The sequence below is a fragment of the Lepisma saccharinum genome, chromosome 2 (assembly GCF_977018435.1).
Source record: "Lepisma saccharinum chromosome 2, izLepSacc3.1, whole genome shotgun sequence".
Classification (NCBI taxonomy): domain Eukaryota; kingdom Metazoa; phylum Arthropoda; class Insecta; order Zygentoma; family Lepismatidae; genus Lepisma; species Lepisma saccharinum.
The window spans coordinates 167136651-167160942 of record NC_139230.1 but is presented as its reverse complement, the minus strand read 5'-3'; the positions used below and the strand labels follow the sequence as shown (position 1 = coordinate 167160942).

At 36.7% G+C, this 24292-nt stretch overlaps 1 protein-coding gene across 1 annotated transcript; it reads right to left on the bottom strand.

Annotated features, from left to right (window-relative positions):
- Window positions 1-5845: 5845 nt before the first annotated feature.
- Window positions 5846-15040, bottom strand: LOC145983750 (uncharacterized). The gene is made up of 4 exons (XM_083116799.1): window positions 14969-15040; window positions 11429-11522; window positions 7607-7691; window positions 5846-6223 (listed from the first exon to the last, which is right to left on the bottom strand). The coding sequence occupies exons 1-4, from the start codon at window positions 15012-15014 to the stop codon at window positions 5846-5848; spliced, it is 603 nt and encodes a 200-aa protein (XP_082972925.1). The 5' UTR covers window positions 15015-15040.
- Between the last annotated feature and the right edge of the window lie 9252 nt (window positions 15041-24292).

Here is a 24292-nt window from a genome sequence, read left to right as displayed (position 1 = left end):
TATCACCATTTACAGTTCCTCACTTAGTGTATATAAGTATTGTGTGCATATTCATTTTATGTAAGTGTACGTTATCACCATTTACAGTTCCTCACTTAGTGTATATAAGTATTGTGTGCATATTCATTATATGTAAGTGTACGTTATCACCATTTACAGTTCCTCACTTAGTGTATATAAGTATTGTGTGCATATTCATTTTATGTAAGTGTACGTTATCACCATTTACAGTTCCTCACTTAGTGTATATAAGTATTGTGGGCATATTCATTTTATGTAGGTGTACGTTATCACCATTTACAGTTTCTCTATTTGTGATCTCAAATATAAATAATTCACATGCCAGATTTTATTTAATTTCTTCCAACATAACCATATGAATAATGTGATTATATGGTAGTAGTAGGGGTTGTACATGCATGCAACATAATAATAATTTCTTGATTGTACAATGATTTTCTTCAAAATTAAGAAAGCAAGCCTCCATGTGGTGCTAGATGTCCTAGGTTCAAACTCTGGGTAAGGCATGGATGCATCATTGTGTTCATCCAATCACCTATTTTGTCAATTTACTGTTTATCCTCATCATCATGATTAACCCAGAAGTAGAAAAGCCATATAAAATAACCAAAAGAAAATTGACTACATAGTTCAGATTAGTTGTTTGAGGTTCCATCTATTTAGTCTTATCTGTGTTTAACATTACTTACAGTACCAAAACTGTACTTGAGATTCTAAAGTGGGATGCATAAATATTCTCAAGCAAATTGCCATAACCATGTTTTTCCCTTTATTGTATGCAATGAGAGCTTCAAGATGTAGAAATTTGTTCCTTAAAATGTAGGATGAAAGAGAAAAATTACTGAAATTAGTCATGGAAAATTTGGCAAGCAATATTTTAGCATCCTACTGTATTAGCTTTCTCTGTACTGCAGTGGCGGTCCGTGATTTCTACAGCTACGAAAGCACATGCCGTAAGAAATTAAAGAAAGCTCCCTTATGAATTCTTCCATCACTATAATAACTTTTCACGTTTTTTTTATCAACAAATTATTAAAAAAAAACTTTAGCTTCTCAATTGGATTCATTACCTCCGGTGTCTGAGCATAATTTCGGAGTGCATATGAGATTGTGTTTGGTGATGGTCCTGGGATGCTTAAGTAAGCTCTATGTCACCAAAACGTGAACTGCTGCGCACACACACACTATTTTGATGGTGTAATGATGTAGTCTGCTTACAATCTAGGGGTCCCATGTCTTTACCTGTTGGAGGCACATAGTGGCTCCAATCATACTTTGAACTGTAGGTAAATGGACATGAAATCAAAACTGATAAAAAAAAAAAATAGGATGCAAATCAAAGATGTAGGGTATAACTACTCTTGTGCAGCTTACCTATTTTTTCACATTGGTCTGAATCTCAATGAAAATATTTTTCATCCAGTAAATCAGACATTGGTAAAAAAAAAAAAATATCGTCAAAACTTCTTGATCTTGGGATTTGGATGAAGTGTGTTTCCAGCATGCACCTACACACTCCCCGGCATTTGATAGCTGCTTAAACACACCAAATGAGTTCCGAGGATTCATTCCCTTCGTGTCAATTGAACCACAGTGATTTGGTCAACTGTTAAGGGTGTTTTTTAAACACATTACGATACAAATTTCAGAATAATGCAAATAAAATTGACTGTGATAACTCATAACACAAAGTTCACTGTAAACAAAGAAAAAAATATTACATTATAAATATTCTTTAGGCAGCTTTAACTTGAAAGAAGCTATCAGGCTGGAATGAGTAGTGCTCATGCATTCCCTTTGCCAAAGATCTACGAAGAATGACTGTTCTTTTTCCCCAAAGTTTTAGAACAACTGTATTGAATATTAACCTCTAGTCTAGACTTCATGAGGATAACATGAAACTGAAAATAAATTGACCACATAAATACAGTTAATGAATAGCATGTGTTCTGCTTTGAAAGGGAATGACTCATTCCACGGAATATCCGCCCATGCTATACTGTGAATATTGAAAGGAGAAATATTAAGTTGTGAACCCTTTGTTTTTTCTACTAGTCTTGTATAATATCTAAATCAGATTTGAAATACCCATACTATTTGCTTTGTAGAAGATATCAAGAACTCCGGGTTTACACACATGAAATAAACTTTTTTTGAGACTTTGAGAAAAAAAAATTGTAATGTTGTAAATGATTTCATGTCCAGTGAATAATTGCTTTGTATGCATGCTTGGGTTCAAAGAACTATGAACTCAGAAGTTAAAAAAATGTTGAATTGACATTATAAAGACAATACTTGAAGAAAAAAAATCAAAAATTTCAAAACTGTCTACCACAGTTTTGTTAGGGTGATGTGATTCCAGAGTCCACTGATACGCCAATATAAACAGTTATCAGGGTGTCTACCAGTCAATAAATCAACATTGGTGAAGAGAGTTAATAAATTATGCTTTTGGTAAAGAATTTTTGCTTTTTGCAGTACAGTGAATTTACGTTATATACCTGTACTGGAATTTGATAAAATTGAATATTTGGAAATTAAAGTCTTATCATTTGCTCATTTAGTTAGTTAAGCACTTCTTGGATGTGAAGTTTTTTTAAAAATATTATAGTATTGTTGCCACTCTCTCTCAGAATGAAGCATTAATTTTTACATGCATTAATAAGCAACTGTACCGAGATTAAAGTACGGCTTCAGTTTTCATCTTAATTGGCCTTGTGGTAGGGATTTTTCATTGAATAAATACATTTTCTTAATATCCAACTACACCTAAGGGAGGAACGATTAAATATAGGTTTCGAAAACGGATCTCATAATAATTGCCCAAATATTCAAACTGTGACATTGGAGTATACAGAAGAACAAGATGAAAAACAGGTATGAGTCATACAACTTTATTACTCAAGGATCAGTACAAATTGTGCTTTCCATCTGCCTCTTCGTCTGTCATTGTTATTTTGGCAGACACCCTGGCTATGCACAAGCATGATTTACCCTTAGGGTTCCAATAGACTGGCTACCTGGCTGGCTCTTTGTCTTTGATGACTAGGCCATGTTCTAATTGCAACTGGCTAGATTCCATGAAAGAGCCAATCTGACAGTTTGGCCATGTGAAAATAAACAGTGTTTGGGAAAAAAAGTTATGTCTGTGGTTTCAGTGTTGGTTGTTCGCTTCCCAATAAAAGAAAACTGACACAAGGTGCATTCGCGTTCAGCTCATTAATACTTAGGTACTTATGCAAAATGATGGGATTCGTACATGACAAAAAGTGGTTAGCCGGTAATGAAAATCCTTATTATTACAAGTGCATTAAATGTTTGACATATTTAGGTGAACAAAATATTTATTCACTTCTCAACAAACCCAGCCAGAGGCAGGAAACTGCAGAGGATGATGAATCCTGAAAATCTCATGTATGAATATGCATACCTACCCAAGTTCATTAAAAAGCTTGTTTGAGATGTATTGATTACGATATTTTCTTTTAAGTCAATCTCTAGTCCATACTTTTCTATTAATTATTTTAACTCTTAATAACAAACTAACTCTCCAGCTTTCTTAAACCCGAAGGTTCATGGCTGCAGCAACATAGGCCTTCCATCTGTCCCTATCCTGAGCAACATCTATATACTCTTTTCTTCCATCCCTACCGATTACCTTTAGGTCATCTCAACGTTGTCCCTCTATTTTCGTCTTGGCCTTCCTACAGGTAACTTACCATCAGGTTTCCCAACAAGAATCCTGTAAACTCCTCTTTCCTCTCCCATTTGTGCCACATGGTCTGCCCACCTAAGTCTACTTGGTTTAATTATTCTAATAATATCTGGACATGAATACAAATTATGTAACCTTCTCCACTCACCTGTCTCATCCCTTTTAGGTCCAAATATTTTTCTAAGGATATTATTTTCAAATAATCTCAATTTATGTTCCTCCTTCAATGTAAGGGACCAAGTTTCACACCCATATAATACTACAGGCAAAATTACTGTTTCGTATATTTTATTCTTCTACAATCAAATCGCCTGTCCATCTATTTATCATCTCTGGTGTGCGCAATGTATTTTGAGAACAAAAGTAAACCGACAAGTATGGTAACCAGTATGAGAGGCTAAAACTAGCAGCTGGGTCAGTACCACACAACTAGTGCAAGTCCAACTGGAATATGCACCAGGTGGTTTTGCCTTGTATGATTCAGGTATAACGTTAAGCATCCAGGACCATTTTATGATATCAACTCGATCCTGCCAAGTACGAGCAATAGATAAAACTAAGGAGACGTGTTTTTTTTTCTTCCATAGAAATCACATAGCATTTTAAATATTCCTTATATTTACATTTCTACACATTAGAAAAAATACAGCTGGCTGACTTTGGACTCCCAAGATTTCAAACAAGTCTGGAATGATGCATTCTTGATTGCTTGTTAAATAGACACTTTCAAACTGCACTAGGTGATGTCACTTCCGACAATTCTGTACTTCAAATCTGCTTTTGCACTATCTTGTTGCCTGGTTGGGACACCTTAATGCAGTGATCAGGATGCTGCATTTTAAAAGTAGCTTTGCTACAACTACATTTATCGATAAAGAAGCTCGCTATTCTACTCCTGTTCGATACTTCACTAATTTTTCATTTAAAAAAATGGATATTAAAAAAAGCCCCTAGCAGTCGTACTTACTAGAAAATAGATTTCGATATATTATCATGATACCCATCATTCTATTCCGATATATTATGATATCCATCATTCTATCATTTTGATAGTAGTATTTCCGCAGCAAGCTATTTTTACTAGAATGTTTGAGAATAATGTGTGCGTATATAAGTGGCAAATTAATTCAAAATTGATAGAGTACAGTAGACTCGCGATTATCCGAGCTTACCTCGGATACGGAAAAACTCTGATAATACGGAGATAATGTGCTAATGAGTCTTAAATGATGAAACAACACTTACAACTGTATAGTAATTATTTATTACTAGTACAACATAAATGAGGTTACTTTTTCTGCTTAGGATAGGCCTATACAGACTTAAACACCACCGTAACAATCGGATATACCGGCAATGTAATCAACACGTGCAGCGTGGATTGTGACTTGACTTGCCTCGGTTAATCGTGAGTCTACTGTATTAAAGGTACTCAAATTTGACATATTTTTCAAATTAACAGTTTTATTTATGTTTTTATATCAACATTTTTCTTGACGATAGGCTATATCAGGACCATTTGCATTGCAATTATCTTTTAACCCTAGAAAACTAACCGTTATTTTAGATTTCTTCGTCACTGGCAACCAACAAGGGCTGTTAATTGTTTTTCACCAATGACAATTTTATATATGTAAGAGATTTAAGTATAAGACTTAATAATATCTCAACATGATGCCCAATTTTCCTGTAATACACAGTCATAAACAGAGATAATACCAGAGAAATATACAATGCAATGTTCAAAATAAAATTTGATACTAAAACACCACTGAATAGGTGAACAACTTTCATAAAAGCACCATCAAAAGTAAATAAAAATAGCAATGTAGCGGTATTGTATGTACTGTACAGCAACAGCCTGGTATTATCTTTGCTTATGCCTGCATGAACAAGCAATATCAGAGTTAATATTAATCATTTTACAGAATATTTCCGAACATCTCAGAATATTGGTTTGCCCAGGGAGATAAATAGGGTTGGTGAAACAAAAACTCATGTATCAGATAACATGCTTTTACTTCTTCAATTCTCCAAGTATGTCCTCCATTATACACAGCAGTTTCTGCTGCTGCTCCCTATCCTCTTCATCCTTCTCCTTCAAATATTCTAACAACATGGTTGCAGCATTTTCTTTAAGTTTTCTCTTTTTCCTTTTAGGAGTAGGCACAGTTCCATGCGAAGAAGAGGGTAAGAAAGATGATGCTGGAGTGTCTTGCTCATGAAAGGATGTGGTTGGGGTGCGTTGCTGAGGACATGACATGGGTGAATGTGCACGGGGATATTCAGGGGTGCAGGGGGTGGGAGAGGAGGAAAGGAAATGTTGAAGGAAGAAGGAGGAGGAGGAGAAGATGAATCTATGAGCAGCACAGGAGATATTATATGGCTATCTCCCATGAAGGCATCTATCTCTTCATAAAAGGGCCAACTTTGTGGCCCCAAGTCCCCATCCTCTGTACTCCTGCCACTAGGAGGACATTTAATTTCCTGTAAAACACAAATGAAAAACAAAACCTTGTAATACAGTCCTGGCAAAATATATGTCATGCAATTTAAACAAATAGTAGCTGCAATGATGAAACTTTGAGTCTATATTTTGTCCAGTTAGACTCCATAAATTTCAGTACCTACCTACGCAGTTGATATTTAGAAATTTTAATGTGAAATATAACTGCCAACATCATTTTAATTATTCTTTACAATGAGTTATCAAACAATTTCCAAGAGGAATTCACTATACTGTAATACAGCCTTGAGCGAAAAAAAACACCCACCATCGAAAATATCTAAGTCGAAATCTGCATGTTGTGACAAGGCAGGGGCAGTGTAGCAAACCTCATGCATGAGAAAGTAACATCACCAGTACATTGAAGTCTTACAATATACAGGGGATGGACAAAAATATTGAAACACCATATCAGAATGGATGATATAGAAGCACAATTGTTCTACTTGGAAATCTGACAAGGTGCGACATTTGTTTGTTTTGTGCCGTGAGATAGGGCCCTGTCGCACTGGTAGGAGTCTACAGTTGCGCTGTAGATAGCGTGGACTGCAGTTGATACTGAATCATGTCCGAGCTGACAGTGATTCAAAGAGGGCAAATTGTTGCTACCAAAGTAGCCATGTTATTTGGCATATCGAGAGGGACTCTATCCAAGATCATGACAACATAATAATGTGTCCGGAAAGACATCAGATAAACACTTGCACCGAAGAAAATGTACATTAGAGTGACAGGAGGACACTGAGGAGGATTCTGACCATGTTTTGCATGAAGAATGGTGCAAGATCCCATTATCCACCATCCAGGACTTGTTTTTGTCCATACCTCGGAGACTGCAGGCTGTTTTGGAAGATAAAGGCAGTCCTGCACCTTATTAGCTACAGCATTCCAGCTTTTCTTCGCAGGTGTTTCCATATTTTTGTCCATCCCCTGCATGTATTTACTTATTTCTGAAGAATAATTACAAATTACAAACATACCCAAAGTAGGTTTGCAACAAAAATGACTCATCGCATCCTGTGTGTGGCTGGCTTTACGCAGTTTCAATATTTTAAATTCCATTTTTCGAAGGGCAAAGTCATGAATTTTCACAAAACACTTCCCCCTTACAAATCCACAAGTTCAAAAAAAAATGTGTGGATTATTACACATAGAATTGAATGTAAATGTAACAAGCAAAAAACTTTGTAGGTCAACCTGAATAAAAAATAATTATAAATCTCCAAAGAGTCGTACATGACACAAACAAATAGTAAACACTTGTATAATTGCGTAATGAATAGTGTGAAAAAAAAGGAGGGGGAGGGGTTGTACTGACTGTTTAAAGATATTTCGTGAAATTTAATAATATGAAGATAAAGTACCTTGTACTTCTGCAGAAGGTTCTGCCACTTCTTCCTTAGGTGTCCAGTGCTATCAGCATGAAGACCTAATTCTTCAGCTACTTTCCTGGAAGAAAAAAGAATTTCTGTCTTATATCTTGTCGTCTGTGTATCCAATATAAGCTTTTCTATGACTATGGCACTTCCAGCATTGTTAAATTGTTATCGGTTAACTTTATTTTACTTCGCTTTTTGTGCCACTTTTGTGAAAATGAAGATGAGTGATGACATTTATGAACGGACACTCAGAAATATCCATTCTCATGTCAGGATACAAACCCGGGTCCCCTGGCATCATAGCATAATGTGATAACCACTCTGCAATGGAGAGCTGGTGTAAAAGAACAATCAACAGGAAGATAATTTTTAATCTTAAAGAAGAGATTCTACATGATTCTCAGAAAATAAAATGCATAGTGTACTGAAACACACATTCTGATGTAAACACTTACTCTTTTAATTTTCTTTCTGAATCAATGCCCACTAACACTTCATGAATAGCATAAAGAATTACTACCCAATTTGAAATAGCACTGCTTTCTGATTTTTTTTCAAATACCATCGAGGACTGCACAATATTATAAAAAGGGAAAAATGTTCATTGGATAGCATATTAGAATGAATGAGTGCACTCCTCTGCCTTTAATCAGAGTAATTTATCCACGCACCCCTTAATTTTTACAAAGCCAACTTTTTAGTAATTTTGGTGCAAAAATTTACTTCGACTTGGATAATTCAGAATGAAATTGAGAAACATTTCTGGGCAAAGCATAAGTGAATTAAGTTAATTTACAAGCACTCACAAGCAGGGTACGAAATCACTGCAGATAGGTTGGGGAAGGAGCAGATGACACACACAAACACATACATATATAAGCAAGGAGGGTCATAAGGGCTAAATAAAAATCAAAGAAGGAGAAAGGAAACACCAGGTGCATGGATAAAGTTGCGAAAATTCAAATTTTTTCACTGTCTGAGGAGTGTTTCCTTTCTCCTTCTTTCATTTATATATATATATATATATATATATATATATATATATATAATATACACACACTGGTCAAAACAATTAGGGGAGCAAGCAAGAAATCCCAAAACCAAAGTTGGAAAGTCAAAAGTAGCAATGTATGTTGATGAAGTGAGTGTGTCCTCAACCAGTACAATTCATCTGTGATGAATCATCAGCATGAAGAGCTCTCTAGCGACACCATAAGGCACGTGGCAGAATTTGTGATATGAGAAGCAATCACGAGGTCACTTGGGAACACCGGTTGTTTGGTGCTGGCAGACCGTAAGTGCAGGTCGGATTCAGTTGAGTAGTGTTGAATAGGAACGATGGCAGAACAACACGATTTAGGGGAATCTAGTGCATGGAGAGCCATCGGGAGGATGGAAGCAGGGCAAACACGTGAGGTGGCTGCAGCCCTTGGTGTGTCACGAAGGAGGCCTGGGCAAGGTCGCCCACGGTCAACAACAGTTAGGGAAGACCGGTACTTAGCATTGTCGGCTCGCAGGAATAGGCAGCAAACTGCAACTGACTTGCAACGCAGCCTTGTTTTGGCAACAGGGCGAAGTGTCTCGGGCCAAACTGTACGAAATCGCCTGCGGGAAAGGGGTCTTTATGCAAGAAGACCAATGGTATGTGCCCCTCTGAATGGCGAACACCGTAGGGCCCGCAGACAGTGGGCTGTGGAACATCGTGAGTGGGGACATGGAGATTGGAGTTCAGTTCTCTTCTCGGATGAGTCGCGTTTCAGTCTCCAGTCAGATAATCGACGCATTCTCATATGGAGGGAACGTGGGACTCGCAATTATCCCGCACATTTGCGCGAAGTGTCTCAGTATGGTGGTGGTGGCTTAATGGTGATAGTTTCATTTTTGTGGACAATAATGCCCGACCTCACCGAGCACGTCTGGTTGACGCCATGCTACGGGATGAGGGTATCGAATGAATTGTATGGCCAGCATCCTCCCCAGACTTGAATCCCATTGAACATGTGTGGGACACACTCGGAAGACGCATTGCTGCTCGGCCAGCGCCGCCTACAACTCTGCAAAAGTTGGAAATGGCCCTTCTGGAGGAATGGGTGAATATCCCGCAGGCTGTCGTTGATAACCTTATTGACAGATGTGCAGCTGTCATAGCAGTTCATGGTGACCACACGCCTTATTAGAGGTATGGATCTGTTGCGTATCTGTCCATTCCTGTTGTCTTATTACCGTGCTGTTCTCGTGATTTTGTGCAGTACCTTGAAGAAATCACCCCTAGAACTCTGTTGTGCTAATGACTCAATAGACATGTATTGTACTGGTTGAGAACACACTCACCTAATCAAAATACATTGCTACTTTTGACTTACCGTACTTTGGTTTTGGGATTTCTTGCTTGCTCCCCTAATTTTTTTTAACCAGTGTATATTTAATGTAATATATGTAAGATTAGTGAATAGAAGCTCTTTCTGTTAAGGGATACATTATATATCACAAAATATATTATATTATAAAATACACAGTATATTATATCGACCGTCCTTCATTTAAAATTCTATTGCTAATTGAAGATTTTAATGTACTACCAATGATATGAACAGCAGTGATTTGCGTGACTAGGGGCAAAAGTTAAGAGCCATTAAGAAGATAAAAGCTTCTTATATAAAATCCACATATAAATGCTATTAGATGTATTATAAACATTTGTATACTTTGCAGTAGCTGACAAGTCGATGAGAAATTGAGAAAAAATAACAATAACAAGTCTGACTAATATCTGTGTTCTGAGGATTGCTGGGTTCAGTTCAGTTACCTTGGAGACTAGGCTTTTAGTTGTCTATTTTTTATGTATGTTTCTGATATTATTCCAGCAAAGTATACAAACCACTCCCAAACTAATTGTTTATGTTCATTGTGAGAACAAAAATCCCCCCACCCTGGAAAGGTTTGGTGGGGGAGATTTCAGGACAAGATCATTGGTCAGGGTATTCCCCCTCCCCTGCAAGTTCGGACCCTGCTCACAAGAATTACAATAGTACATGGTGAAAAAATATTACAAGTTTGAATCTTTGATTGAATAACTTCCCTGCAGAATGGATTCCAATCAGTAGTTTAAATACAAGATAAATAACTGCCCCAAAAATTATTTTGCCAGAACAACAGGATACCTTAAAAAAACTGATGTTCCCGGATTTTACAGGACATCTGGGAACACTTGGGCCAGTTCCGAAGTCGCACAACTTTAACGCGTTAGATGAGGTACGGTAACTTGCCGGCCCATAAGTGCTTTGTGAGGTTCGTCATGTTGTACCAAAAGTCTCATACCGTTGAGTTTCGTGCAAGAACGAGATCCACCAAATGCACTGGCCAGAAGGCTGGTTTGCAGCTTGCAGACAACGGGCATGCATGATGGCTTCAAACTGCACTAGTTCGGAAAATTTATTATAATCTTAACAGAGAGCGATGTGAAGCAACATGCACAAGGTGTGTGTGCCTTAACTGTTCTTGCAATGTTTATTTCGGCCAGAAGGACATGCCTTCCGCTGGATGCAATGCTGAAACTCTCTAAAAAAAAAATTCTGCACCTGCGCTTTCATCTAGAGCGTCCCATCTGTCATCTAGAGCGTCCCATAAGTCTGTCAAATAACCCATTCAAGAGTCCAGTTTTCTTCGTTCCATTCGTAAATACTTTCAGAATGCACCACCCCTTGTTAAATACATTCTTCCAATTGCCTTCCTATTAAAATGCACAATGTAAATGAATTTCCCATCAAAGGAAATTCATGAAATTGATATTCCTGAAGTAATACTTACATCCAACCCAGTTTAGCAGAACCTCGTTTCCCCGTAAAGAGATGCTGGTACTTCCTTCTCACAGCAATCAATTTCAGTGTCATTTCATTAGACCCTAAAAAAATTAAATTTGTATTGTTTACTTTCCTGGCATGAGTGCAAGTTAATGCACCTACTGTAATAAAAATCTATCCAATACAAGAATTTAAAAGGTAATTTACATCTGTATGAAAACAATTATGGAATAATTTAATATAAATTACACACACACGCACTTGTATTTAATCAATAACTATGATAGTTTGTATTTTATCCTAACCTAACTATGAAAGCATATATTAAAAAAAGTAATAGGTTGGGGAATAATCTATACTGTGCCCTGCTAGAAATCCGCATTAATACCATGGTAGAATCATGGTTAGAAAATCTCTCTGCATTTGGTTCTGGGAAAAATTCTTAAAACAGACACTACAGCTTTCATGCTTCAATGAATAATGTTATCAGCTAGTTGGAGGAGAGGTTAACTTTAGATAAGTTTAACCAAATATATCAAATCTTTCAGAAAAACAAGAGAGTTAGATACCACTATTCTCACGAAAATGATTTAGGGCAGAATAGGAATCGGGATTTGAAAGCTAATGTGAGCATATTTTATCCATCCACTTACCAGTTACATTTCTAATAGCGATTATTAACATTTGTGGATAAAGTTATGGTATAATTACAGAACACCGGGAGTATCTCAGATTGCTTTCAAATTTGGGATACTCACTAATTTTGACCTCAAAATCACGAATCTGCAGTTAAAATTGGCAGTCATGTCTAGAAAATGTGAAATACCATGCATACATTACCACTATGATTGGCGATAGTAATGGTCGCCATTTTGATTTTGATTATGTGAACAAGTGAAGTTCGCTATCTGTTAACATTCAGGGTGTTCATAAACATAGTTTTTGAACGCTAATCATTGCAAAAAATTGTTGTTTCCTTCATAAATCGCCGGTGTTTACTTCTTTCACGGACCCCCTTATTTCTACTTATTTCGTATTTTCTAGACGTGCCCACCAATTTTTAGCTGCAGATTCGTGATTAGGATGCCAAAATTAGTGCATATGCAGAATTTGAAAGCAATTGGAGATACTCCCGGGCCACAAGTTCCTTTTGTTTTATTGCGATTTCATTGTACTATGAAGGCAATTTTAACATGGTTAGATTACAATTTACTTCTATTAACACATACTGCAGAGTTTTAGCAATTACTTAAAATATTGTTCAAAATATGCTTTCCTCGTTAGGTTAGGCAGTCCAGGTTTGGTTCTCTTAGCAGTTCCTAAATACTTCTACATTAATTCCCACTAGTCTACGATACTTACAGTCACTTGTCAACGGAAAACACATTGTCTATGGCAAGTGCACATGCTTGTGTAAGGTAATTTTTGATGTTTTAATTTTCAACATAAATAACTTTTCCAAAATTCAAACAGTGCTCATTACTTTAAGGAAGCTTCAAATTTTGTACGACAATGATTGCCAAAATTCTACGATAATTAGTCGTTACCCTGGCATGCTTTACACTTGAAGTTTCATAGAATTAAACAGCCGGGAACGGTTCAGATTGTTTTATGATTTGTCCTAGCACAAAGATTAATTATCGTAGAATTTTGAAAATCACCTTATGCACTTCTCATGGACAAGATAATCACTGTCGACAAGTGACAATAAATATCGCAGAAGCATAGGAATGAATATAGAAGTACATCGGAACCTTTGTAGAATGCATTTAGGGACTTGATTGTAATGCTAAGAGAACCTAACCACAAAAGCATATATCGAACAAAACCTTACGTAATTGCTAAAACTCTGCAGTATGTGTTAACAGACGTACATCGAAATCGAACAATGCAAAAATTGCATTCGTAGCATGAAAGGTATGACTTGAGATGACCGGACCACTCTCAGATTTTCTTCATATTTGACATACTCACTAATTGAAGCCTCCTAATCACGAATCTGAACTTAAAATTTGTCGGCCACGTCTAGAAATTGCGAACCATTGACACTAGGGTACTTGTTTACTATCCTTTGGACACATTTATTTATTTTTACAGAAGAAACTACTTACCGTAATAAGTTCCTGTAGCATTGTCGAACATCGGGAAGGTGTTTTATGTGATGTGGGAATGTTTCATAGCTGAAATTCATGTTGTTCGTTGAAAATTAATTCTCCGACGGAGAATAGCTAGCCCCACGAACCATTGGCACGTGGATAGGTTAGTTCTGTTAGGTTAGGAAACATAGTTAAAATTTGGTGTCGTGTTAATATCAGGATCTAGAAATTGGAAATAATTACGAACCATTGGCACGTGGTTAGGTTAGTTCTGTTAGGTTAGGAAACATAGTTGAAATTTCATCAAAACAACGTTGATACAACTTCAGGAATGTTCCGCGAAGCAGATACGTAAGTACGAATGTCAAAAATTGACGAAACGAAAAAATTAGAGGTGTCCGAAGAATAGTAAATTTTTACCAATATTTGGTGTCGTGGTAGTATCAGGAATATATATATATATCCGGTTGTGAAACAAAATTAAAAATCGCGAAAATCGAGAGTTTCCATTCCGAAAACTAACGCCTTGTTTTCGCTTATTTTGCAATTTCTAGATGTTTCCGATAAATTTTAACTTCAGATTCGTGATTTGGAGGCCTCAATTAGTGAGTACGCCAAATATGAAAAAAATCGGGAGAGGGGTCCGGTCATCTCAAGTCGTTCCATTTGCTTATTCAAGTTAGGTAAACTCAAAATTTCAGCAATCATATTGCTTCCATGCATGAAATTGACGAAAAAAATAATAAAATATCCTGATGCTTACTGGTTAGAGGTGAATTGTCAAACTTATTTTCACCACGTGGTAAGGTAAAGAACAAAGAAGCTTGTTTCCGAATACTTGCTGGACCGAATTACCGTAAATCCTCGAACACAAGCGAAGAATGCAACAAGAGTTGCTTCAAAACTAAAATTATCAAACCTCGACTGAATGAACTTTCATTACATACAGAGCACCAATATCATTGTTTATGCTCAAATGGCTCAAGTTATCACCACGTGACATAAATGAGCTTGTTCCCGGATATTTTCAACTACGCGAAATAATGCATCGTGGTTCCCTATATTTATATTCCAGTCTTTGGTAAAGAGGTATAAATGAAAATATTTAATCATTTCTTAAAAATATTAGCGATTAAATTTTTTGCATGCGATGATGTGAAAAAAAAAGACACAAACTTGCAAGAGATGGGACACCCCCACCTATTGTTTTCCGTGAGCAACACACACGACTCGCCGTGAAGTTTATATAACACAGCACGTTATGAATTATAGAAATATGAAAGAACTTTGCTCTTCTAAGTTAATTTTCACACAATCTGCAACATGGTTTACGATTGCGGAAAAAAGAAAAATTGCTTTCTCACTTTTCACTATAGAAGAAAGAAACCATGCACATATGAATAAAACCATTAAAAAAAATACATAGTATTTTCAAAACTTGTTATACTTACATTTCCACACAATGGAAGGACCAGCTGGCTGACTTCCGACGTCCATTTTTTCAAACAAGCGAAAAGCAAGCACAGAAGTACAGATCGCAAGTGTGCACCGCTCGTGTACTGCGTGCTCTGGTCTTGTAGGCTCGTTTGCTTGGCGCTTTCGAACTGCACTTGGTGACGTCACTTCCGTAAAGACTGTACTTCAAGTCTGCACTTTGTACCTTTCGGACAGAGCCAAAGTCATTGCTTTTTAAATATTTTAGAGAAGTTAAAAATAAGTCAAAATATTCTCATATTTGTGCGAAATTAGTCAAGTGACGCCATGAAACAGCTAGAAATACGCAAGAGATGCTGCAAGTTCAGTACAGTGGGATCCATGAATATTACCGTGCAAATTGTCCATCACCATGTTCGTGCACTTTATTTGACCCATAGAGCTACAAGAATTAAAAGAAAACCCAAAACAAGCTGTTGACAACTTCTGCACAAGCATACATAAAAATCCATTACTTAAAAACACAATCGGATGCGAGAGAAAAATTAAAGAATATAGTCATGGTCAATTTGCACGGTAATACTCATGGATCCCACTGTCAGGGTTGGCAAAATTTGTGTTTTTTTTAAAAAGAACAAAACAAACTGTTTTTTTTGTTTAAAACATGTTTTTTTTGTGTTTTAAACATAGTTTTAAACAGGAGTTTAAAAAAACATGTTTTAAACATGTTTTAAACACGTTTTAAACAAAAGAAAGTCAACCTTTTCCCAGTAAATTATAGTTAAAGTCGTTAAAGATAAAATACTCATTTTTATGAGTACAGTGGCGGCAAGGACAGTTTATTTCCCTTTGGAGATAAGGTTTACCATACTGCGGGGCAGAATTTTTTGGGTCGGGGCGGGAAATTCTTTAAATCCCGACATTCGGGACGGGGAAAATTCTCAATTTCACGACAAAGTCGGGAAATTCTCGGAACGGGATATGTTCGAAATTTCCCAACGCTCTTGAAATCTCGAATTCTACACGTAATTTCCATCTTAAGTGCTTGTTTTTGCACTTCTGGTACAAATACTAACAATTTCCGATAAGTTCCAGACATTTACAATCCAGAAAACATCGAGAATTGACGACTTTTTAAAATGACCATTCGCATTTCTCCGACTGCTTGGGATCCCGAAAAATCGGGAAGTCATTTTTTTTTTCCGATCCCGACTTTTCGAGATCCCGCACACCTCTACTGCAGGGACAAAAGTTGTGGGTAATAGCCCCCCTTTTTTCCGCCACTGCTGAAGTAGGTTAGGATTCATATTCATCTAAATTTCAAGAAACTAAATATTATAGAATTACTATCTTCGTCCTGGAAAAATCAGAGTGAAATATTTCTCTCTGCCTGAACAGTTTATATAGCAGAAAACAACCTGCAATGTGATAATAGATTCTCCAGATCAATTTATCTTTCCAAGTACAAAATTATGTTACCAAAAGTAAGCATCTGCGCTTCATTCAGTTATACAAACCAATGAATCGTATCCCAAGAGAAAAAAAATTCACGTCATGATCAAAATCACGCATTGTGTATTCAGATATTAGTTTCCAGCTTCCACCAGTCTCAAATTTATAGGACGGTACGAAACAAAGAACTGAGAAGTTTCGAATTCTACAGTAAAGCACGGGTCTTTCTTGTCGCGCAACAGTTTTGCTACCTTGTGCATACATAGCTAGCCTGCCTAACCTAGGGTTACCAGACTTCCGGTTTTTCCCGGACATGTCCTACATTGTAGCCTTATGTCCGGTGTCCGGGAGGAATTTGAAAAATATCATAAATGTCCTACATTTTGAGCATCATATAATATTAATTAAATTAGGGAAATACATAACAAAAAAAAATCATGCAAGTTACAAGTCTATGGACTGCGCTTCCAAACTCATTAGTGAAATTTATTTTGATTCAGTCATTGCCCAAAAAGAAAATTAAAGTTTGTCCTGCTAGAAAACAAACGATAAAATGGAAGCAATTAATGAACAAAGTTTTCGGACCACTTTCTGATGATGTTACTATTCAATGCCTAAGCGGAATTTCTTGTCTTTGGGTATATACTGATGAAATAAGGTGCTTCCCATTCTTAATCAATATTTTGATTGTAAAGCAGGGGTATAGAGAACAAAGTTATTCAGGGTGCCTGCCAGTCAAGAGAGTAATGGAAGTCAAGAAAAAGTAAAGAAATCAATAAAACGGCAATAAATTATTCTTGTGGTGAAGAATTTTATCACAATGACTGATTTAGTTTATTTTACTTCACTTTGTCTACCCCTTTGGTTAATCGCGAAGATGAGGATGAACGGTGTTAAGATAAGATGGATGAAGGGACAGTCACAAACATATAGGGACAACAGACACAAACCCCACATAAGATTACACCCGGTGGAGAATCATAATGGTTCGGATCCCACTTGAAACTGTAGGTCCAGTCCCGATTAGCCTTACTGTGCACAAAGTGGACTTAAAACACCAACTCGATCAATCAATCCAGATGCCAAAGCATCGCTAGTCTGCCAAAAACAGTCCAGGATGCATTTATAGATAAAACAGATCTAATTCTCTTCTTAAATAGTTACAGCTTCAGTTTTCATCTAGGGGGTTTCATTAAATAAATATTTATTTTCTTAATTACGAATTTCCAACTTTACCTAAGTAGGGGTCGAATAAATAAATGTTACGAAAAACGGGAAAAGTCTAGAAATGTCCAGAAAATGTCAAGAATTCTGGATGTGTTATTTTGGTAGACACCCTGTTATTGAACTAAAAACTATCCAAGATGAAACTTTTGGAACCATTTCAAATTACGGTAATTGGATGAATATTTTTTTGCCATTACAGGTCATAGTGCAAATGTTGAGAGTGTGCTTTCATTACCATCAGCACAACAGACTCACAAGAGAAATGCTTTTGGTACTGGTCTCTATAATTTCAAGAGTTTGACTGTCCACTCTAACCTAAATATATTTTGACCATGATTTTGACTAAACCTGAAATTTTGAGAAAAATTGGCTCCTCTGAGAAGTATTATTTAAATCTTGTAGTAAGAGGTGCATTGTTTAGTATGATTGCAAGTTTTGAAAATTTGCTTTTAAGAATTCATTTTTTAAAACTGAAGTGTCATTTTTCAATTATTTTCTAACATGTTCTATAGACATATGTATTATTTATTGAAAATATTTTGTGTCCTACATTTTGGGACAGCATGTCCTACATTTCCCTTATAGCGATCTCCTGCGACGTCAGAACATAAGGTTGCTCAAGTGTTGTGCGATAAGTGAAACCCGTAAAGCACGGTTTAATTGACACAGATTCAATGAAAATACAGGGTTGTCAAACAAAAAAATTAACACAGACTATGAAATATCAAGTACCAAAATGTGTTTTAAACACTTCTAAAAAAAACATGTTTAAAACACATTGTTTTAAACGTTTAAAACAATTGTAAAAAAAACAAAGCCCTGTGTTTTAAACGTTTAAAACAAAGTGTTTTAAACACTTTTGTTTTAAACATGCCAACCCTGCCCACTGTACATCGAAATACACGAATACAAGAGCAAGGAAAGAACACAGAAACACGTTTCCCTTGCTAGAACTAATGGATACCAAACTTTCCCCAGCGATCTTTCATCGCTATGACGTCACAGTTTTACAACCACCTCAACTTGCCAAAAAGGGGCAGTGGCGGAGCGTGAACTTTCTAACAGTGTAAGCCTAGCATGACGAAGGCTATTTCCCGTTGTGCTTATTTTTGGGCTGACATGGTTAGTGATTTATCCACACACATCGAACCCCCCCCCCCCCCCATTTTTTCAGAACACTTCCCTGGAATTTTTCACTAAATTAAAAATTCTGGATATCTGATAAATAAGTCAGTGTTATTCCTATCACAATGAGTAACGTATCGATAAAAAATATGCAAAGTTAGATAAAATTAATAATAATAATAATAAACAAACAATAACAGAAGGAAACAGAAAAGTGCTGAATACGTTTTACAACCGCATAACCAAGTATCAGCTCCGTACCATGAATCGCAAAATCGGCGCACTTCATTTTTCGTTTCTGTTACTACTTTATTTTTCGTTTCTGCTAGAGAAGCAAGGGGTGGGCCTACCTATATCCACAAGTTTCTTCTTGGCTAAATCCTTGCTGAACAACAGCGTCTTCAACAAGTTCTCCACCCCACCGCACAATCAAGCTCATTTTATTCCATAATGCACTTCACTATCACACAACAGCACAGGGACGGACGACAGTCCGCTTTTCAATAGATGGAATTCGCAAAAGCAATACCTCAAGACTTTAACAAACACACAACAAGAAGGAAGAAACAAAAAGAAACCAGATCCAAAATCGGTCACTGCTCAAAGCAGTGATCTTTCGGACTGTGAGGGGAATATCCCTTTCGGATATAAATAAATTCCCCTTTTGCCTTAAAATTCCCTATATTTAGTAAAAAAAATACAATATAAAATATAAAAGAAATGCTCACAAATTGTAGGGATATATCCAGAAATTTATATCAAAGGACATGTAAGTGCTTTCTTAGGATAGTGTAAAAGCAAATCTAGCACCTAAAAGATCATAAACAGAATTTTCGTAAGTTGTTCGAAGAGTGTTTGAATCACGGACTATGTAATTAATAATATTTGGTTCACATTTGACATGAAATTTGTAAAATTGGTTCAATCTTCAGTTTATATTAACATTTATTTATTTATTTCACTTTTTAGCTAAATTATTACCAGCTGAGTTCATACATAAACGGAAAACAGAGATCTTAATATTTCTAATGTTTATGCTCTCCTACAAGCGAAAAACAGAAAGCAACAAGAATTTAGCACATCAATGTGTATCTAGTTTTCCCGTATCCGGCTCATTTCTAGGTTTCTCCTTTTTCCCCTTCCTGTTAGATTTTTGCTTCAGAATTCCCTGTTCCTGAAAAAAAAACCTTCTTGAGGCACCACCGGCTCAAATTTCCTTTGCAGTCAACTATTCATACCCGACAACGCTGGAGCCCCTCCTTTGCAGGACCTGTGTCTCGCTGGCGCGTATTCAGTGAAGCCAACCCAAGCATAATGGTGCTAAATCTCGCACAAGTTTAAAAAGTCGTTTGTAAGTTGGAGATATAAATAAAACAACAGGCCGCTTTTCGTTGTGGTTGAATTTTCTCAAACTTTTCACATAACGTCGAACCCATGCCGTTGGTTGAACCATTCGAATTTATATTTGTTTTTTTTTATAAATTAATATTTATAATATGAAAATCCCAGAAGGATTTAGTAGTATGTAGCATAATTTCGGAGTTTAAACGACACCATGGATGTCCAGAAGGGGAAAAGGGGAGGAGACACTTCCTGAAAAATGAATGCCCACCATTTTCACACATATAATTTCATTTCAGTCACATCAAATTGTTAATTATTGTAAGGGCGTTGCAGAAAAATGTTGACTTCAAATTGAATTTTGAGAAGGGAAATATACCTAGTTTACCCCAACCCCTGAAAAGAAAAAAACTTTGCTTAATCCTCTCTGGTGGAAAGAAATACTGCGGACGTCCATGAACAACTCATTTTCTAAACATGAGGTTTGCAACGCTGCTGTAATCCTCTGTCCGTAGGTTTACACACCTAGGGTTTCGACGCGCTCTTCTCCCTATATTCCTTGCTCTTCTCCATCCAGATACGGTGGGCGACGATAGCACTGGTCCTTCGCGGTCAGAAATTTGTAAGGCAACATTCAGACGGCTTACAACTTTGCCCAAGCTAAAGGCTGGAGTTCTCATGTGCCATCTGGTGCTGAAGTGTTGCAATCTAACAAACAGGATCTCGAAGACTGGTATCGGGCCGAGATGAACTTTGAAGTTTTTACGAATTTTGCCATATAATTACATACATTTTACTAGAACTAATAAAGTGTAAGCCCGGCTTACACGGCTTACATGGACGCTCCGCGCCTGAAAAGGGGCCTTATGAACAGACCTTCCGAGGCAAGTGGCAAACAATGTCCACGGACCTTTGGAAATATGTAATTTTAGAGTGACATACATTAACCAGGGGCACAGCCAGTGATGTGCCGTAGACTATAAGTTTACGTCTACATGCGTTGTCTACGCGTAATCTACACGAAGATTACATTGACTTATAGTTTACATAGTCTACTGTAGACAATGCAAACATCAGGGAAGAAAGAAATCCCAGTGGTCTTTGAAAGAGAAAGTATATTTTTCTTCAAACATGTCGATCGATAGTCTGGGCCTAAGACTTAAGACCATCCGACGTAATCAAAGTTATCGAATTTTCACTAACGAGGGGAAAAGGGACTACCGGAAGAAAAACAAATGATAGCCATAGTGAAAACTGACATTATATTTTACACTGACAAAAGGAAAGACTAAAAATATGTTTTGTCTTATTACTGCATAGGAAAGTGCATGTATCTCTAAACCAGATTTTTCCACGTGTGAAATGGTGGAAATAGAAGTAAAACAAATCTTGTCATTCTACGGACATCGATTTTTTTATATATATATATATGTCGCGACAAGTTCATTTTGCAGTTCAATTAATACTTAGTGAATTAGTTGAACGTAAATAAACACTTACAACACTTATTTCTGGACAGTGAAATATTTTACGCTCTCGATGTCCACCTGCTGATGCTGGTTGCTGCTTCTAGAACGATGCGCGTGCCTTGAACGGAGAACGCCGAGCGTCATGTTGTCTACGTTGATTACGTTGATTACATAGTTTACATAGTCTACATTGTCTACACGTAGAATGTAGACAATCGTTGTTTACGCGTAGACGCACATCACTGGGCACATCCCCCTTGACCCTCCTCCGTAAGCCCATACAAACTCCCTTACCTCATATTTTTTTCGTAAATTGCGAAATTTCCCAACAGCGAACAAGCGATAGAATCGCATCTGGAGAAACACATTTGTCATTGTGGATTGACTAAGGGAAATTTCAGACCAAAGCGACACGCGACACTAGTCGCTTGAGAACGAGCCAACCAACAGCAACGTTTCATCCATTAGCGACATGACAGGCCGCAGAGGCGAATGTTGGGTTGTTGAAATCCTTACAACAGATTTTGTGGTTTATTAATGGTCCGTTCCAGGATTCAGCCAGGGAAGCTAGGGGAATTTATGAGCCAAGAGCTCGACCTAACATTACCTGGTCTTGTTTACCCGTTGCAGTTACCAATGATCAGATATTAATTTCTACCTCTTGTACATGAGGGAAACAAATATAGATTTTAACATGTTTAATTAATAAAGACATAAACCTAACATACTTACACAAGAAAAAGGATACACTTGTTACACATGATTGGCACTTATCGCCACACACGATTGTACACTTATAACACAATACTGTCCCGGGTTCGAACTCTTATGCACACACTCTACCGTGTAAGTTACTCTATTCCAAGTCTCGTCACGCACTTTGGAGGATAATGTTCCTTTTCGAGCCTCGTCGCACACTGTCCTTTCTTCAAAACTGTTTTCAAAAAACTGTAGCTTTTGGTTGATCACGTGTCCCCCTGGCCCAATGAAATCGTTCGGCGTTGTTTTTACCAAACCGTGAGAACAGCATCTCCTGGTCATTCCCTGGATCCTACAGTTTCTGCCACATGTTACATAAATTAGTTCGGCGGCGATGGACCGTGTCCAGTCGAAGGGATACAGGGCTCATTTGTCACTTCTCGCATTCCTTCGTCCTGGTCCCTCCCTGGCTGGGGAGGGAAGAAACATAGCCCACACAGAAAGAAACATAGTTCCCAACTTATGGAGCAACATAAAATTGCTATATATTCCCGTTCCGCCGGGGAAAAATTTCTGAACTTGTGAAGAAATTTTTCATCATTTGTCCTTCACTAGTGGAACACCCTGTATATGATGAGATGAAACTGTCTTTCACTCGTGGAACACCCTGTATACAATCACACTAAACTTTGTTCATTCACTTGGTGGACACCCTGTATAAAGTTCAGCTGAACTTTTGTCCATTAAGTTCTGTAACACCATGACATCTTCTTTTTTCATAAGGTTGGGTAAATTTAACTTAAGAAGGTTGAAGGGTATATTTGTCTTCTCGGTTAACAAGGATTAATAACTGCCGATGTCTTCGCAAGTCGTTGGGATGTGAAGGAAAGAAGGACCTGTTATTCTCTCTTCTTTCTATCTGGAATGCCAAATGTCACTGGGTTTGGACTTCATAAACTTTTGGTGTTCTCAGGTGTCTACAGAGGAAACAAATCTTTTGTCACTTTGAGTCTATGGGGAACTTCTGGAAGCTTTTCACAAATCACATCACGGTATGTCGATTAACTGGATGTGTGGGTAAGGGACACGTGATTTCTTCTGCACCACTGATGAGAGTTCATCTCCTTGGCGAAATGTTCAGATTGTCTCCGATGAAATGTTCTATCACCATCACTTCACTTAATGTTTGTTTAGCGTTTAATCACATTGTTATTTAATGTCAATAATCGTCTATCCTAAATACTTCATCACCATGCATTACGAATATACTCGTTTTCATTTACTTCATTTTTCCAAAAATTGCAGGATATATTATACACATACATTTTACTTCTACCATTCACACATAGAGAGATAATGTTATTACACGTATCATGATTACACTTAGTAGAGAATTATCCACTCGAATATATTTATTGAAAATCAGAAAATGAATAATGTGACCATATAAGTTATATTAATAATATGATAATGGTCATTTTGGAACCTGAAAAGTACATGAATAAATGCTGAATAAAAGAAGTAACATGAACACGAATTGTATACAGATAATTGTCTTTCTCTTTAGTAATTATCTGACCATCATGATGATAAATTAGACAGATTTTTATAACCCATTTTTATAATACCTCATACACGTAAACATAAAGAAAAAGATCAATAAAATACACTAATAAGCAAATGAAATTTCAACGTTGACCTAACATCAGTAAATTCTAAGCATAACATATGGGACATTTGAATATACTAAAATGAAATTAAAACATTTTGAACTCAATTACCTCATGAACATAAGAACACAGGTGTTGATTCTCATATACATCCACCTATAATTGAAAATAAACAAACTTCTACTTAGGTTTCACTTTTGAAACTACCAGATAACATATTTATTTTGAAATTGATTAGAATTATGATATTGAACATAATAAACAGACAAGAGTTCAAGATGTCATTTTTTCATGAGTTAAAAGTTGACATAATACTCATATTTTCAAGACATAATCTATCAGTAAAATACTTTTTTTT

Excerpts from the sequence above, each read along its gene's own strand:
- LOC145983750 (XM_083116799.1), bottom strand. The coding sequence starts at position 15,014 with ATGGACGTCGGAAGTCAGCCAGCTGGTCCTTCCATTGTGTGGAAAT. Across the intron at positions 11,523-14,968 it reads TCCTTCCATTGTGTGGAAAT|GGTCTAATGAAATGACACTG; the intron begins GTAAGTATAACA and ends TAATTTTTTTAG. Across the intron at positions 6,224-7,606 it reads ACCTTCTGCAGAAGTACAAG|GAAATTAAATGTCCTCCTAG; the intron begins GTACTTTATCTT and ends TGTGTTTTACAG.